Source organism: Emys orbicularis, chromosome 2 (genome assembly GCF_028017835.1).
Source record: "Emys orbicularis isolate rEmyOrb1 chromosome 2, rEmyOrb1.hap1, whole genome shotgun sequence".
In the NCBI taxonomy this organism is placed as follows: Eukaryota; Metazoa; Chordata; order Testudines; family Emydidae; genus Emys; species Emys orbicularis.
Genome location: NC_088684.1, coordinates 248,306,154 through 248,325,205, shown reverse-complemented (window position 1 = coordinate 248,325,205; position 19,052 = coordinate 248,306,154). Strand labels below are relative to the sequence as shown.

The window sequence follows — 19,052 nt, the reverse complement described above, 5'->3', positions numbered from 1 at the left end:
GCGCGCTGGACGGTGCCTGCGGTGTTGGGAGCAAGGTCCCCGTCTGTGCCATTGTTTGGCTAGGCGGTGCCGTGTCCCTTTGTGGCACACTCCTGTCAGACGGCGGTGCTGGTGGTGGTGGCATTAGCGGCGGTACCGCCGACGTTGAAGAGACAGATGTGGCTCGTGAGCAGGGTCCGTGCGCCTGACCCACTGACTGGTGGTAGGCCCACGGCGTCCAGAACGGCCACTGGGGGGGCGGTTGCCACTGCTGCTGCTGCCACTGCGGTGGGTACAGTTGGGCACTCGTACGCGAGGACGATTGCCTACTTCTCGATCTGTTAGAGCAATATGAGTCCGCCTCCGAGTCCGAAGTTTCTGAGTAGGAGGACATAGGAGGCGCGGTACCCACTGTCGCCGTAGAGGGTGCTGTCTGCACCGGTGCGGCGCGGGGAGCGCGGCGAGAGCATTGCCGGTTTGCCCCTAGATTGATAATGGGCCCAAGCGGTAGCCAGAGGTTCTCTGCACTGGTGCGGCGACGCCGGCACCGGGAGGCTCAAGAGGTCTGAGGCGGCCTCGAACGCCTCCGGCGTCGATGGGAGGCGCACTTCCTCCATCATGTCCGGGGATCGAGGCTTTTCCGGACTCGACCGTACCCTCTCCGGGGCGGGAGTCAACGGGATGGCCAGATGGGTCTGTGGCGCGAATTGTCCTGTAGTAGACGTGGACGGCGCCGGCCCTTTAGAGTCCTGGTGTGGAGAATGATCCCTCACCGGCCTGTTCCTTTTAACCGGTACTGGCGATGGGGAACGGTGTCTCATCGAGGATGGTTTCTTGTGCGCCGACTCTTTCTGATGCCGGGGTTTGGTGGCCTTGGCCTCACGACTTATCTCCGGTGCCGGAGCACTGCGCACCGAGGATGAAGTGCTCGGTGCCATCTCAGTAGGCCCGGGATCTGATTGCGGCCGCAGGGCCGCCTCCATTAGGAGGACTTTAAGTCTCTGCTCTCTATCTTTGAGAGTCCTGGGGCGAAAAGCCCTGCAGATACTGCACCTGTCTCTTTGGTGGCTCTCCCCTAGGCACCGCAAGCACGAAGAGTGCAGGTCACTCTTTGGCATGAATTTCCCACAGTCTCGGCAGAGTTTGAACCCTGGGGACCCGGGCATGCCCCAGCGGGGCGACGAAAACTTGGGGAAAACCCCCCAACTAATAACTAACTAAGCTAACACTAAACAACAAACTAACTAACTATTTACAACAACGACGGAATACTGCTACGATTGCTGAAGAGCAAGCGAAGTTCCAGCTAGCCGTCACCGGCGGTAAGAAGGAACTGAGGGGGTGGGGGGTTGGCTGGCCCCTATATACAGCGCCATGAAGGCGCCACTCCAGGGGGCGCCGAAGCCGACCCTACGGACGCTGCTATAGTAAAATCTTCCGGCTGGCGTGCACGCGGCGCGCACACACCTGCTTGGAATGGACATGAACAATCACTCGAAGAAGCAGCAGCAGTTGTTCAGTGTGAGGGGGAACTATAGGGGTAGTCAATATCACAGGCATTGCTTTATCCAAAAATAGGATACATATATTTTGTTGGCTATAAAATGTAGAGCTTTTTGTACTTGGCATTCCAATGTGGTTTGAAAAGTTTAATGTTAAATAATAGCTGGGGATGGGAGGGACAGGGAGAAATTAGAGATTTTAGCCTAATAGTTTTTAACCTTCTCCTTTGCAGCAAAGCAACAGAACTTTGGTAAACAGTTAAAGAAATAACTGTTGATGTAACTGCAACAGACAAAACTGCTTACAGAATTATACACGTTTCAAAATACTTGGCTCCCGGGGTGGTATTGTAAACAGGATGCAAAAGCTCCTAAAAGCTCTAAGACAAATCATTCATAGCAACTTTTAGAAATCTTCATTGCCAACTTTGAGGCATAGCATCCTGAGAAGACTTAAATTTCATGGACAAGATTTTAACTAGTTTCCCATAAAAACCCTCATTATCTTAACTACTCTATCTTTTTGATAATGTAGATCTTCCACATCACTTGTTTCACAAGAGCATAAATCAGGTTTGAATGACCATTACCAATACTATTTTCAATTCTTTATTCAAACACTCCTTTTATAGTGCATTTCCACTAAATCAACTGTTATACATATGCAACTGGCCGAGGCTGGGACCAGACTGATTATTTTGCCTGCAAGAACCTGCCATTATAAAAATTTCCCAACAGGCACAATAAAATACAAGTTGGGTGCCCTGAGATTTGCAGGCATATCCTATACTGACGCATTAAAGAAAAATTATGTCAAGATTTGGGAATTTTATCCCTCCCACCCCACTGCTATTGTCACAGCTTGCATTCACAAATATTAATATGAACTAGACATGGCAATTCTTTCCTATCACTGTTTGATTCAAGTTTTAACCCCTTCCCCCCAAACAAAACAAAATATATTGTGCAGTATAATCATATGAAAACATTTACTTCATCTCAAAATATTTCCAGTTCAAGGAAACGGACAGTTCATTTAAGGCTTCAAGGAGAGCAAGTTCTCTTTCACACAACAACTTTCTTTAGGGCAGATATGTACCAAAGTAACTTCTAGATCTCAAGCCAATGACCTACAATATTATGCCATTTCTGTTAACATTATAAATGTATTTATTCAGAGTGTAGGTCTTTGCCTGCGATCCAGGATTCTGCCCTCTCACTCCAATCCAGATTCAGAACAGCAAGCATACTACTAGTTCTACTACATTCTGTAGGGAGAACAGCCACTAGTCCTATAGCTACGACTGTAAAGGCCTCCTAAGAATGAATTGGAGCCAAAGGAGATCAGTATGGTCTACACTTAAAACTTATATTGGCATAGCTATGTTGGTCAGCGCTGTGAAAAAGAAAAAAAAACATCCCTGACTGACATAGCTACGCCAACAAAACCCCCAGTGTAGATGCGGCTATGCCAACAGAAGAGTGCTTTTGTTGGCACAGCTAACATCGTTCTGAAAGGTGGTGTTTCTACACTGACTGAAGAATTTCTATATGCATACACTGAGGCCCAGATTTTTAAAGGTATTTAGCTGCTGCTGCACACAGTGGTGACTGTTAATGGGATTTAGGCTCCTCAGTGCCTGAATCCCTTTTGAAAATAAGACTTAGGCATTGCAACACTGAACAGAGCAATGTCTAAATACCTTTAAAAATCTGGGCCTGAGTCTACACTAGGCTCAGCAATGCTGACATAGACTCTGTAGCACAGACATAGCCTAAGTAACTCCTACGTTGCTACCTTGAGGTGTGGTATCTTTGGGCTAAGCTTTTCGAGAGTGAATAGTGATGGAGTATCTTAGTTTTTGGGTGCCAAACCTGAAATACCTTAAAATGGCCTGATTTTTGAAGGTTGAGTGCTGAGCACTTTCTGAAAAATCAATCCTCTTTGAGGTTTCCCAAATTGAGTACTGAAAAAAAAAATGAGACACCTAAAGAAATCACTAGTCACTTTTGAAAATCTTGGCCTTTAACCAAGCCCAAACAGTTCAACTCAGCAACAAATATTATGGTATTTTTATTAGTCTATACAGAAATTTCGTACTTTCTAGTAGCATCATCAATCTTCTCCACCCCTGTTGAGTGCAGACATATCTCCTTCTCTTAATCATTCAGGTGTTTCCCCTCAGTTAAACATTTTAAAATATATATTATATAAAATACAAAAATGTATTCTAATCAGAACCAGGTAGTTAAGAACTGTGATTTCTTGCCACTTTCTCTCCCCCTTAGCCTCATCATCTGTGAAAGATATAATATTCCATATCAAATTAATGGGTATTCTGTCACATGGAAAAGATCAGTTTTGATTAATTGCATCCTCAGTGCTGTTGAATGTCTTCCTCACAGGAATCAAAATCATGCTTCACTACCATTTATCATGCTTCCCCCTCCAGCAAACCACAGGAAACATCATACCTTCCTAAACTTCTCCATCTGCTTGTAAAGATCCGGATCCAGCTCTTGAGAGACATCTTTCATCCAAAGTAGTGCTCCTCGGTATTCAGTCCGATACTGTTCCATTCGGTTTACGGTCAGCCATGTATCTGATATAGCCCTATATCTAAAAGTCTCCACTTCTTGGTATAGTCTGCACAAAGGAGTACGTAATGCCAACCTTTAAAAAAACAACCCAAAAACATATATTTTGAACTGATCCATAAAGATAATAGTTGTTTCTTTAAAAAAAAAAATAGCAATCAAACAAATATACACAACCCTGAGCCATTTCTAAAAAGTATGGAATGGACAAGTCAGTCTAAAAGAAATTCACTGAAATGACTACAACATGTGAGATCGTCCAAAGACTCATTTATGGTCATAAGTGACGAGGATATCTTTACGTCTATGTTGTGTATGCTTTCTGCATAGGTGTCATGATTTTCACAATTACTTTCAGCTTCTCAAATCAGTAACAGAGGAATCTTTTTCACTGTATTTTTGATTAACTGCAAAATTTATCAGTGTGTGTGTGTGTGTGTCAATTAAAAGGTTTAGACAAGTGAAATTAGCAAATGGGAATTACATTTAACAGTCACAAAACCTTTGATAAAGCACCTGTTACTAGTCACATACCACAGATATACCAGGATTGTAATGTTAAACTGCACATTAGGTTAATGGTAGGGTTAAGAATGTAGCCCTGCTATGAGCAGGTAACACTGAAGTCATCAGTCAAGCAGATAAATTATCTGAGTTTTCAAAGGAATTTGAATAGTTCTGTTTATTTTTATGAAGTTTTAAGGCATTTTCTGCCATACTCTCAGACCCAGCATTATGGAGAGGCAGCTGGGGATATCAGCTCCCCCACTCACACCCACTTCCTCCCCTTAACAGGCTCTCAAAAAATTCTACCCACTACTAACTTGCCCTTCCTACCTCCAGCTGCTGCTTTCCCCTGCCTGTAGCCAGCAGCAGCTTCACCGAGACACATTCAACAGCCTATTAAGTGGCATAAAGCAGATTTTAAAGCTGGTTTAAGTAGCTATCTGGGGATTTCCCTGGGATAGGGGAATGTCTAGTTAGTGTAGGGCTGGCACAGCCAGGGAGCTACTACATCTGGCTGATCTTCCGTTACTGAGATGGCCAGAGGCTGATGACACAATAAAGTGAAGTAGTGACTTGTTATGAGGAGGGTGGGTCACAGAGGTGGAGGGGAGAACTGGCCGTCTGGGCAAGGGAAGGACGTATGTGGTTCTCTCTTTATGTTGGCTAAAAAAAGACCAAAATGTTGATTCTGGCTCTGAATATTTATATATATATAAAAAAGTTTTCATATGATACAGGATTACTTATGGGGCACTGGGGCTTTGGTGAGAGGTTAAGGCACATTTACTGGCATTCTAAAAGAACCTAGTTTGCCACATGCAAGGGTTTCCATAATTGGATGCATGTCAGATAATTAGCTAAAGAGAGGGATTTTCAAAAATATCTAGGCTACTTAGGAGCATAGTCAGTGGGATCTGTGCTCCTAAAAGACTTATATGCTTTTGAAGATCCCACCTGTGGCTGTTACTAGCTGTGCTAACAGTCAAATTACAACCTAAGATGAACATATCAACCTCCCAATGTTCAGCATGTGATGCTTCATTTTGAGACAAGCAGCCACATTGTTCAGCTCAAAATGGAGTGTTTCAAGCCAGTCATTGAGGACACTGAAAAAATGTCAGCGCACAGAATTTGGTCCAACATGAATGAAGCCATGGAGTAACATTTCCCTTACACGCTGAAGCTGACATACCTTTGCTGAGAAGAAAAGCAGAGGGCCTTTCCTGTGGCCTGCATCATTTTTCCTGCTCTGGTTTTATCCTGAGAACCCTGTGATCGAAGAAATTTCCCCAATTCATTTTCTTCCTGAGACAAAACTAATGAAAAAGGAATGAACGGTCATATATATGCAATGTAACAGGTTTTAACTGTTTAAAAATGTGAACAGCAAAAATAGGCTCACAAGTCACTTCAGATCCAAGCAGCACAGCACAAAAAAAGTTTTTTCTAATTAACCTTCATGCAGTTCCTGGATTTATGAAACAAAAGCTCAGATTCACTTGAACACACCTGTCAGTGAGTTTGGTGTAGTGTAATAAGAACCGCAAAATCATCTCTGGGCTGAAAGGCAACAAGCGAATGTGCTATTTATTGCTTGAATAAAGATATTACCTTGGTGAGATCATATGAAGGAGCCTACTGTGACCTGACAATATTATTTCCCTTGATAGTTTTTTTTTTTTTTAAAAGCTCATGGAGCCAGATCCTCAGTTGATATAAAATAGCATAGCTCTATTGAAGCCAATGTTGATTTACACCAGCTGGCCCCTTAAAATCTCTCTCCCCTTTTCTATTATTGTATTATTTAGTTGGAGATTTAATTCTTCAGGATAAATGCGTGATTTTCTTTTTAAGTTAATTGCTGGATGGTCTGCTCACTTTATGATTCTACTGGTATTTCAAAAGCTGCATAGTTTAAAGGTCTCTCCTGTTGAATTTTCTGGGGGATTGGAAGTGGGAGTGTTACATGGTAGAATGCTGGATACTTCTGGAGTGGAAGTAAGTAAACTACAATTGGTTTTCGTGGGTAAGAACCCAAGTGAGGTTCTTACCCACGAAAGCTTATGCTCCCAATACTTCTGTTAGTCTTAAAGGTGCCAGGTGCCACAGGACCCTCTGTTGCTTTTTACAGATTCAGACGAACACGGCTACCCCTCTGATACAATTGGTTGTCGCCTTAAACCAGATCTCTGCGATGCCGGAAGGTCACAGCCATTTTCACCTCATGGACCTCCTCCAGACAAGCTGTCCCCTGCAGCAAGCACTTTTTCCTGCCCCCCTCCACCCCGCCAATTAGAACTCTCCACACATAGCTCCCTGTCTGTCAGCCTCTTGGCCATCCGCATGTCAGGTCATGCAGAGTAAAACAAGTGACACGTGAAGGAAGAGAGACATAGTCATTACTGTAATTGAAATATTGTTATACAAATTATATTTCTAGATGTCAGCAAGGGCCCCTTGTTAACCAAATCCACTCTATGCCCACACTGCATTCTAATCGAGTATGTTCCTCCCTATATAATCGTCACACAAAAGACTTCACTTGGGTCATCACTGCTACCATGGAACACTAACTCGGATATATTAAACTACTGTGTAATCACACTTTTCCTTTACATCTTGAGACTTTTCATGGGCTTTTTTCTTGGGGGGCAGGTGGAGGTGGGGAGTGGAATGGGAAAGTACCTACAACACTCTACCGAATAGAACCAGCCCCCCCCCCCCCAACACCAATGTGGCTCTCCCCCTGACTAGTCCCCCGTTAGCTTATTTTCTGCCTCAGACCATAACCCACCTTCCCCCACATGTGGTTCTCTGATCTGCCACTCACTGTAGCTGTCCACATGTCAGGGCCAGTTTGACTATCAATTCAATGTCATGGCTGTGTTGTGTTAAAACCTCCATTGCTCCTAATGCACACTAAATTCACATCTATCCCTCAAAAGACACACTCCTCACCAAGAAAACCAAATTTGGAGTTTCTAACATAAGCCACTTCTAAATTTGGGTAAGTCAAGTAGTTAGGCCTTGATTCTTGAATGCTTTCCTATCTCCTATATGTACTCCTGTCTATCCTGGCCTAGTATCACACATGTACAATTTCAGGAGAATTGAAGGAACTTTGGCCAAATTAGGAGGTTAGTTTCAAAACTGGGTTTATAATGGAAGGGTTAGCTTCAAATTTAACTAGGATGAAGAGAGTAGCATTTATCCCATGATCAGCTTCACTTTGTCACATATTAGTTACTTCCATATTGCAGACTCAGCTCCCTGCTTAACTGCTGTAGTTAGTTATACTTACAACAAATTCGTTTTTGATAGAGTTCAATTGCTTTAAGCAACTCCATACATGTTCTCTGAATCGAGTGGAACAGCTGAAATTATACATAAAACAAGCTAATTATAAAACATGCAAGAAACAGTCTAAAGAAAAAACAAAAACAAAAAAGTATTTGTTCTAAAACAAACCTGCATTACTTTTAAATTAAAAAAATATATCATTATTTCCTTTTAAAATGTGTTGCTTCTAATACCCTCATACTTGAATGTAAGATTTTCCTTCGATAGCCTTTTCTTACGTTCAAATTGTTTACTGAAACTATAAACAGATCAACAAGATACAAAGGAAACAAGAAAAAAACAGAACAAAACAATTATCTTTGTTTTTGCAAAATAAAGTGACAGTTCACCAAGAATATGTTTATTTCTTATGTTTCTTTACTGACATTTTTAAATCTATGCACTAGTCATGAAGTTGTATAAAACTCTATTTTGGAAGAAAAAAAGTATATGTACACACAGAGCACCTTAATTGGAGTATATGAGATAACACAATGCCTATTAGCTTTTCAATATAAGGCCACAGTCTTGAAAAGGGGTCTATGGGTGGTGGAATCTTACTGACTTCAGTGGGACTCTCTACTGGCATAAGTATCGATCCCTGCAGATCCCTTTGCAGGATTGGGGCTTTAGTTTATAAATCAATAGGCCAGGCCGTTGATTACAAAGAATGTTCAACCTGATCAGTTTTGTTTCTGTTCCAGTGTAGTCGCACCTCAGAGACACTAATTTCATAGCTTCAATTATTATTTATTATTATTATTTCTTTTATGAGAGCACCTTCAGGACCCAACTGAGATATGGTCCCCACTATGGTAGGCATTATATAAAGATATTGTAAGAGGCACTCAGCACACAATTCATCATACCTAATCAAAACTTCAGCCTGGCCTACTATACATTTGTGCTGGGCTCGTCTATCAAATAGTCAGCACTATTTGCAGTTACAAAGTTATTTAGGTAAAAATGTGCTTGCCTTTTTCTATTTAGCAAACAATCATTTCCCTGTTTCCCAACACGACTGTTGCTGCAGCATCAATAAGAGGGCTGAGCTCAGGGACAAGCACATAAAAAATTGTTTGTACATGGACCCCACTGAATGGCTTTTACATCACCACTGTTGGCTTATAAACCACGATAAACAACGTTCACCATATAAATGCAACATCACAGGATAAATATTTTCAGAATGCCGTGAACTAAAGTACTATTCAGAAAGATACACCCATTCCCAACAACTGTCCGGAACACAGAGATTTTATATATTAATTTTCAAAGCAAACATACTGACTTCAAGTGAAAATTGGGTGATGAACTGGGAAGGATAAAAGTCAACAGAGAAAAATGTCATTTTCAAAACAACAGGATATTCTAAAGAAAGCTGTAAGATAAATTCTTTAAAAAGGAACAAGTTTTATACCTATATAACAATATATAGCATGTTAATATGTAACTAGATACTCTGCCTTATTTATTACATGTTGGAAACCCTTTTTCTTTCTTTCCCAGCTACACAAAAAATTGGAAGAAAGATGTACACTGTGCGTTTTGTATAAGAGGATTTCTGGAGCATGCAGTGCAGTATTACTTTAAAAACGTGTTAGTATTTATGCATTTAGGTTATTTGTATGACACACACTACAATTTTTAGAAGAAGAGTAAACAAAAATTATTTTTTGAAAGTTACTCCACAAACCACGTAATGCTGCCAAGAGCGTGAGAACCAACCTCAGGGCAGACTGTTAGGAACCAGGGCAGAAACCCCAAATTGGTTGTGAGCACTATACTTAGATTTCACCAACCAATTAACAAATGTAAATTCCTGAGGCACTCCAACTACCTTAACATGGAGTCACAGACAGTCTCTTTGGGTACTCCGATCTATCTCACCACCCAGGTGAGCGTACCTTTGTGATAGATGGTCCATCACACCAAGAGTCACAGTAATATTTAGGTTACTCCCAATCCCAAAGGACCAGCCACTTACTCTGGGTCAATGGCAAGTCACGACAAAGACTATGCATGTAACCAACCCAATAATACACTATATAAAGAGTTATTAAACTGGAAAAGGAAACGAGAGAGTTATTTACAAGTTTGAAGTAGGTAAACATAGATACACAGGTGAGTTACAATCTTAAGTTTCAAAAGGAAATAGAAGCTTCTATCAGCAGCAAGCTTTACAAGTCCTTTAGGGCTAACCCAGACTAAGCACCTGGGGATCTCTTATTTATGCCTAGAAACATTCCCCCACCATCCCCAGAGTCCACGCAGCAGAGATATCAAGTGCCTTTTGTTTAGGGTTTTTAATCCCCCTTCAGCCACAAGCTCTGAGCTGCAAACTCAGCTGATGGGAGGAGTCCACTTGTATGACTCATTTTCATGGGGAGGAGGCAGAACAAGAACAAAAGTTTTTTGTCGTCTTGTTGACGGGGAAAAAAAATAATTGTAAAAAGCCAGTGAATATCTTATATTTACATAGCAATTTTCAACCAGCATTCAAAAGGCTTGACAGACTATGATCATTCTATCTACAGATGTTCTGTGGCATAAGCCCTACACAACAATTTGAATAAAGAATTTATCCAAATTAAAGTTACGGGAGGAACAAATAGGTATAAAATAATTTTCCAAGTTTTAGCAACCTTAGGGTAAAACCGTGTCCCACTAAAGCAATAGAAAAATTCCCATTGACTTCAGTGGGGACCAGGATTTCACCCCAATATTTTGAGAGCAGGTGAAAAATTATTTGTTTAGCTTCCCCATTCCATTGCTGAGAACTTTTACCACCAATCACCACAATGATGATATTTTATAGGGCCTCCATAAACATCTTTTCTTTCAATATTCTGCTAATTCAGCAGCAACATTTGAACACTTTTCCAGTGCTCTACTGTTTTGCATAGTGAAAACTATAAAATCTTATTTAGTAAGCAAAATACTGCTGAGGTGAGGTTGGCTGGTTTGTTGGTTTAAAAAAAACAACAACAACAAAACACATTTAACTGCAGTGGATATCAAAGAGTGCAGTACTCCCACCCCCACCCCACACACAACCTGCACATGAGATTAGACCCATAAATACAAAGTATGGTACACATACATATGTACATACAAACACACAGACTTGATCCCATTATCAGATTTTCAGAGAGATTTCAGTCATTAATGTCTATTGTAAATTCATTACAAACCTCTAGTTTTGCATCCAGGTCTGCATCTGAAGCCACAACATGTTCATCTTCCTTCTTTCCTGTGACTTTAATAAGGGTTTGTTTTGTTTTCCAATATTTCTGCTGCATTTTATTGACCACAGATTTTTCCTGGCTTTGAGCATACTGGTCATAAAATTCCCTTGAATAACTGCTGAAACATTTAAGAAACAAAATTACAATGCTTGATTAAATAAAAAGAATGAGGCTTTTGAAAAAACTTACAAACATTTTATTAGATTTTTAAGGAGTATCAAGAAAAAGAGGAAAAAGGATATATATATTCTTTATCTGTGAAACTATATAAAACTACTAATTATGAACAAATACTTGTGGTTATGAATAAAAACCCTAGACTTGAACATTTCTGCACTTTGCAATGGTCAAATCCTAAACCTGAAGTTGTCATTAATGCTCATCACTATCAAATATGCAGCAAATTCTCTAATTCCTTTTAGCCAAAAGAAATATTAGCATGACAATATATTCATGAATGTTTCCAGTCTTATTTTTGGAAGCATTTAAACCACTTCCAATTTGAATGTCGTAAATTGGTAGTGTTGCCCATTATCAATACACCTCTACCCCGACATAACGCGACCCGATATAACACGAATTCGGATATAACGCGGTAAAGCAGTGCTCCACGGGGGCGGGACTGCACACTCCAGCGGATCAAAGCAAGTTCAATATAACGCGGTTTCACCTATAACGCGGTAAGATTTTTTGGCTCCCGAGGACAGCGTTATATCGGGGTAGAGGTGTATTTAGTAGTGAAGAATTCTTCAGTATTATAGAGTGATTTATCGCAGATATGATAATGTCTCAGTTTGCATTTTTATTTACTTGTTCTGTAATGGTTTTTTGATTCATATATTGGGAGATATTTAAGGTGAAATCCTGGCCCCACTCAAGGGCTGCAGTAGAAAACTGCCATTGTCTTCAATAGGTCCAGGATTTCACCCTGAATGTCAATCTTGTATGTAAACAGATTGCAACTCAATGTGTAGAAAAGCAAGCAACAGTACCCCATCCTGCTCAATCTGCCAAGCACAAGACAAAGTCTGACACTCCAATTCTATACAGTACAAAGTCTAGAAGCAGGAAAAATGGATGATGCTGGATTGTATGCAACATGTACACTTTTCCCAGATTATTTTCCATTGGGGGATGATTCTGCATCTCTTTTCTAAACTTATTGAAGTTGTAGACGAAATAGAAATTGCATCCTCCTACAATTCCTTTAACCATATGAGGCACAGAAAATTTAGCTTCTCAATATAACACTGATATGTCTGATGAACAGTTAATTATTAACTTCTGTGAAAATGGAATCCCTAACCCGTAAATAACTGAAAAACTGCATTAATTTTGCAAATGTTTAAAAGAAATGGGTTTGCTAATATTAAAATTATGTCAAATTATTATTCTAGAAGAATTTAAAGAGATTGAATACTTGTTAAAAAATAAAATAAAACATGAAGGCTTAGTTATGCCCCTACATGGTTCATAGCCAGATAGGGTTTATACTCCCTAGGAAATTTAATTGTATGACATAACTATATTATTTGATTCAATTGTTTTTTAAAATGTATATAACACAAAGCACTTTTTTTGTCTCTCACAAAAATATTTACAGTAGAGAAATTCAAGCATCTTATTCAACCTAAACACTGACTTCTAAGATTTGATTGCAGATCCCAAAGTAAAAATAAGGTTTTCAGTTACTTTTTTGCTGCAGCACAAAATACCCACTATATGCAAAAACATGCCAAATCCAATTTCATGTGCAACTCTTTGTAAACTAATTGCATACATATTAACAAGGGATAGCACATTAAGTCAGGTGAAATGTGTAGTATATTTTAAGATGCAGCAAATATCAATTAAAGTTTTAATCCTATTATTAAAGAGAGGATCCAAAGAATCCCCATCATGAAGTTAAGAATTTTCCAGACAGATCTCTTTAGAGAACCAGGGTCTTAATTCTCAAAGTAAGTCAGCTTTTATCTATAACAAAAGTGACAATGTCCTTTAAAACTATTCAAAACAGAAATGATATCAAAATCACTTCAAGGAAAAATGTAAAATTAAATTAAACACATCCACACACTCATGAAAACAAACGTTTTCAAAACATATATTTTATTAAAAGGACTTAATGGGAAATGAAAGTTTATAATTCATGTTTTGCAATATCTCAAGTCTCAGACCTGCACTGTGGTCAGAACAGGCAGACTATTGTGTCTCACTAAAGTCAATGAGGCAGTACCTGGGCAGATCAAAACATAGGATCAAGGCCCCAGTGTTTCAGCTTACATTCCTACTTCCTTTGAAGTCAAGGGGAATTCAATGGGTGCACAGTTGGGCTACAAATGTCATATAACAAAAAGGAAAATTTATTTAATAAGAATTATGGCTTTAGAGAATTCTTAGATAATAGCCAAATTTTGAAGAAATCAGGGGAATATAACCCCTTATCAATTTCTTAAGGACAATGAGAAAACTACATTTTTAAATTGAACTTTGAGAAAAAAATTACTCCTGTTTATGCATGAGATTTGATCATAATTTTTAAAGTGTACCTTATATGAGGAATTGAGTGTTGCCCGTATATTCTGTACATAGGATAACTGAACAGAAAAAGCCTCTGTACTACAGGACACTGTTTTTGTGAACAACTTTATTCAGTACTGTAAATTGTCAACCTGGGTTTTTATACGGTGAATAATCATGAACATATGTTTAAATTTTACTATCATTTAACAAAACCTAACAACAATTATAACTAAAGAAGTATCTACTTTAGTCATAAAGTTAAATGATGTGGATAAATTCAACTCTGTTTGTAAAACAGAAGATTAATAACTAACATATTGGTTTTTCCATTACTTGATCACATGGCAGTCGGTTTCTTTTTCCAATCTGTCCTTACTGGGGATTTTATGCCAAAGATTGGATGACAAAACATAAAAAGTGTGGTAAGTATAGACAGCAATACTTCAGCATATGTCTTCTAATTTTATTAGTGCGACAGGTTAAAAATATAAAATTACTTACTACTTATGGCCATCCATGTTTCTTTATTTTCTTCGGACACCTAGAACTAAAAAAAAATATAAATAAATAAATAAATATATGACCACTAAAATTGAATTTAAAATAAAACTGAAATAAGCTCTTAAAGTAGATATCCAACCATATATACATGTTAAGTATTATGTTTACAGCATCCTTCTTTCCATATTGTCCCAAAATATTTCACAAGCTACGGACCAAATGCTGCACTCATGTACACACATGGAACTCTCATTCAAGTCAATGGGGATCACACAGAATGATAAAAATGTAAGGAACCTTGAGAAGTCACCAAGTCCAGCCTCCTGTGCTGGAGGCAGGACCAAGAAAACCTAGACCGTACGTCACAGATGTTTGTCTAACTTGTTCTTAAAAACCTCCAGTGATGGGGATTCCACAACCTCCCTTGGAAGCCTATTCCAGAGCTTAACTACCCTCATGGTTAGAAAGTTTTTCCTAATATCTAACCTAAATTTCCATTGATGCAGAGTAAATCCATTACTTCTTGTCCTACTTTCAATGGACATGCAGAACAATTGATCATTGCCCTCTTTATAATAGCACTTAACGCTAGGGATGTAAATACTATTTTAAAAGTTAACCATTTAAATGATTAAAAATATGTTGTTTAAACGGTTAACCGATGAAGCGGCTGGGGCTGGGACCGCTCCGACCGGAGCAGGGCCGCTGGGGCCACTCCGGCCGGCCGGCCCGGGGTTGACGGTTAAGGTGGGTTAACTGGTAAGACTAATGCTTACCGGTTAACCTTTTACATCCCTACTTAACACATTTCAAGACTTATCAGGTTCTGCCCAGTCTTCTTTTCTCAAGACTAGAGATGCCCAGTTTTTTTAATCTTTTCCTCATAGTTCAGGGTTGTTTTTTAAAAGCTTTTTATCATTTTTTGTCACTTTCCTCTTTGGACTCTTTCCAATTTCTCTACATCTTTCCTAAATCATGGTGCCAGAATTGGACACCGTACTCCGAGGCCTCACAGTGCTGAATAAAGTGGAACAATTACCTCCTGTGCCTTACATACCACATTCTTGTTAATACACCTCAAAATAATATTAGTCTTTTTTGCAACGGCATCACATTTGTTGTCAATCCACTGTAACACCCAGATCCTTTTCAGCAGTACTACCACCTAGTCTGTTATTCCCGATTTTGTAGCTGTCCATTTGATTTTTCCTTCCTATGTGAATTACTTTGCACTTGTCTTTATTGAATTTCATCTTGTTGATTTCAGACCAAATTCTTCAATTTGTCCAGGTCATTTTGGAATTCTAATTTTGTCCTGTAAAATGCTTGTAATCCGTCCTACGTATGTTTTATAGACAGTGCTGGTAGCACAACCTATTCATGTAGATACCCGACTCTTCCCATTAAAAGACACTGTTTTCAGTGGGCCTATAACTTTGCCAAGCTTTTACCATTCAGGCTGAAGTTTTATGTGCCAGGGTCTGCCTCAGGCTGAATATTTCTGAAAAATTTCAGTCAAAATAGTTCAGCTAGTTCAGTTTCCCAGAAGGTGGGTAGTGAAAAACACAGTTTTACACACATTAAAGAATTCTGGTGATCTAGCACCTCTATACTTTAGAAATATTGCAGGAGGTGGCATGTGTGGGTGATGTGCCTTTTGCTATCCCTGTGAAAATCTGCCCACATTTGGCCAAGTTATGAGCCTTTGGGGGGAAAACCTGGCACATGCTGAGTAGAGCCTTCTTAGATTTAGCAGCTAAAATCTGAGATTCCATCTCCACTGAGCACTGTCAAGCCTCTCATAGCTCCTGTGTGTGACTAGACTATGAATACACGATCCCCACAGAGTGACTGAGCATGCTCCCTCCAGCTCAGTTATACAAGAGTGAAGCCAGACTTCCTCTGTAATGGCTGCTCTGGGTTGGGGTGGGATTAGGCACCAGAGGCGAGATTAGAGAGTCTGTCTCTTCTGTGCTCTCAGTGACCCCCTTGCTGGCAACCAGGCAGTGTTGAAGAAAAAGCCATTTGATTCAAATACAGAGGGGACAAAAACCGGTTCTGAGGGCAAGGAGTAGGCTGATAACAGGAGTTTGGTGAAACTGGGAACCGAAGGGGAAGGGGAGAGAGAAACTGCCTGGGAAGGCCTGAAAGCCTGGGAATGGGAGCCAGTCGACTGGGAGGTGCGGGGAGAGACACAGATTGGACAAGGCACTGGAGAAAGGGGGGAGACTGGGACTGGCTGGATGAAGAGACTGAAACAAGGAGACAGGGAGCTGGTGAGAGCAGACAGATTGGATGAGGAGCCCAGGGAGGAAGACTAAGGGCAGGTCTACACTTACTTCCTGGTCCGGCCGTAAGCAATCGATCTTCTGGGATCGATTTATCGCGTCTTGTCTAGACGCGATAAATCGATCCCGGAAGTGCTCGCCGTCGACGCCGGTACTCCAGCTCGGCGAGAGGAGTACGCGGCATCGACGGGGGAGCCTGCCTGCCGCGTCTGGACCCGCGGTAAGTTCGAACTAAGGTACTTCGAATTCAGCTACGTTATTAACGTAGCTGAATTTGCATACCTTAGTTTGAAGTGGGGGGTTAGTGTGGACCAGGCCTAAGACTTGGAGCATGTGGGGGGGGGGGGGAGGGAGAGAGAGAGAGAGATTAGACAAGAAGCTGGGAGGAGGAAAATAAAACTGGCTGGGCAAAGAGACTGGGCCTGGTTGTGGGGAGATTCAGACTGGGACAGCAAGCCCGGTGGGGAAGACTAGGACTGGCTGGTCAAGGAGACTGGAATCAGTAGTCTGAGGAGTGGCTATTGGGACTGGGACAAAGATCCAGGGGTGAGAAAGAGACGGGATTGGGACAAGGACAGGTTGGTGGGGACTGGGCAAAAAGAGTCTGTGCCCACTAGAACGCACTCTCCTCCAGAGGCTGAACCCAAGATTTTTGAGTCTCACCATGCTTCTGCTATCAGCAAATATCTGTGAAACCCACTGGCAAAGTGTGTCTCATCCCCCTGGAATGCTCATCCACGTAAAGGATGGCAATCTACTGCTGCTATCAGTTACTGTGCTTGCTCAAGTGGCAGAGGTCTGTGCGGTGGATCTAAAGGTTCCAGCCCTGTTGATGAAACCCCATGAGTGTCAATATGAGTGTCCAAGAGGGCGGATTAGCCCTTTTAGCCACACCACTGCACTGGGAGCTCAGACTTAGCTGATTATCCACCATAACCCCCAAGTATTTTTCCAAGTGTCTGCTTCCCTGGAGAGAGTTCCCCATCCTGTAAGGCTGGTCTGGATTGTTTGTTCCTACATCTCTGACTTTACATTTGGCCATACTGAAACACATTGTTTGATTCCATCCAGCCTACCAAGCGATTCATATTGCTTTGTATCAGGGACCTGTCCTCTTCATTACTTACCATTTACCCAATCTCTGTGTCATCTGCAAACTTTATCTGGGGTGGTTTTGTTTTCTTCCAGGTCATTGATAAAAATGTTAGATAGCATAGGACCAGAACAGATCCCTGCAGGACGCACAAGAAGCGAACCCATTCAATGAGGATTCCCCATTTACAATTATATTGAGAAATAACATAAGAACATAAAAATGGCCATATGCAGTCAGAACAATGTTCCATCTAGCCCAGTATCCTGTCTTCCAACATTGGTCAATGCCAGGTGCTTCAAAAGGCAATTAACAGAACAGGGCAATCCATCAAGTTAGTCCAGTCCCAGCATCTGGCAGCTAGCATACACCAAATAAATCAAGTTAATCTCAACTTTCAGAAAAGTGAGTACGTTAATATCTGAACATCATTAATAAGAAAAAAATATATTGCTGGCTTCTCTGCATTATCTAGATTTGACACCCAACAATCCGTATTTTGACATCAAGCAGGACATAATTTGCTTAATTTGATATCTTCATGTAAAGCAGAAGTGCATATTTAAAAAGTTATTTGTATGCAGTAAGGGGCAAATCCAGACCCCAGCATCTGGCTAAGTAAAGTGGATATGTACCTATGGAAAAATAAAACTTCCATTCCCCATTCTAATTCCTATCCCCATTCGTGTTGTAGGTATGGAGCTATTCTGCAGAGATTATTCCAGTCAATGGCTGCAAGTAACCTACAGGGGAGCCTTTACACAGCCCTGTTCTGCAGGGGTTGAACAGGAGGATCCACACAAAGGTGTTCCTCACCAGCCCACCTATCCCTCACAAGTAGACCTTCTGCTTCCAGTATGCACCAGTACCGCTATAATGATGTTGCAGCACAGGAGGCCTCGACAACTGATGGGGGTGAGGATGGGGCTGTGTTTGGCCCTTAGTGCAGTGGGTCCCCAGTAAAGAGTTCAGAATAAAACTGATAGGAAACATGTGCTGCAGGCTTTAAAAATAAATAAATAAAGTTTTAGAATGAAAGTTGTATCCTTGTGAATGGATCTGTTTTCTTCCTGTCAGATCATCAGAATTCTTGTGAATGGATCTGTTTTCTTCCTGTCAGATCATCAGAATTCCTTCTTTCCTTTCAGATAAGGAACTGAGCAAAATGATCCATTTCATCACCTCCTGGACAAATTACAATTCACTGCATTTGTACTATCCAGTGGAAGTAGCACAGAGGCTCCAGCTTCTGCAGAACAGAGAGGCCCAACTTCACGGTGGAATGAATCACCATGAACCCATCACTCCTACATTATGCACCCTTCACTGGGTCCCATTTCACTTCCAATGCCAATTCAAGATCATGGTCATGGTCTTCAAAGCGAGCAACAGTTCAGGACCCAGCTACAGCAGGGGCTTCCTCTTCATCCATGTACCAGAGGAGAACAACTGACTTGGTGGGTCAATTCAGCTA

At 40.8% G+C, this 19,052-nt stretch overlaps 1 protein-coding gene across 1 annotated transcript in view; it reads right to left on the bottom strand.

Moving 5' to 3' along the window:
* Window positions 1-14,214, bottom strand: part of ICA1 (islet cell autoantigen 1) — an 89,820-nt gene extending 75,606 nt beyond the window's left edge. Inside the window, exons 1-5 of the mRNA XM_065398744.1 lie at window positions 14,198-14,214; window positions 11,120-11,291; window positions 7,888-7,960; window positions 5,779-5,902; window positions 3,957-4,155 (exon numbers count right to left, since the gene is read on the bottom strand). Of these exons, the coding sequence (XP_065254816.1) occupies window positions 3,957-4,155; window positions 5,779-5,902; window positions 7,888-7,960; window positions 11,120-11,291; window positions 14,198-14,214 (585 nt within the window). The remainder of the gene's footprint in view (window positions 1-3,956; window positions 4,156-5,778; window positions 5,903-7,887; window positions 7,961-11,119; window positions 11,292-14,197) is intronic.
* Window positions 14,215-19,052: the final 4,838 nt, after the last annotated feature.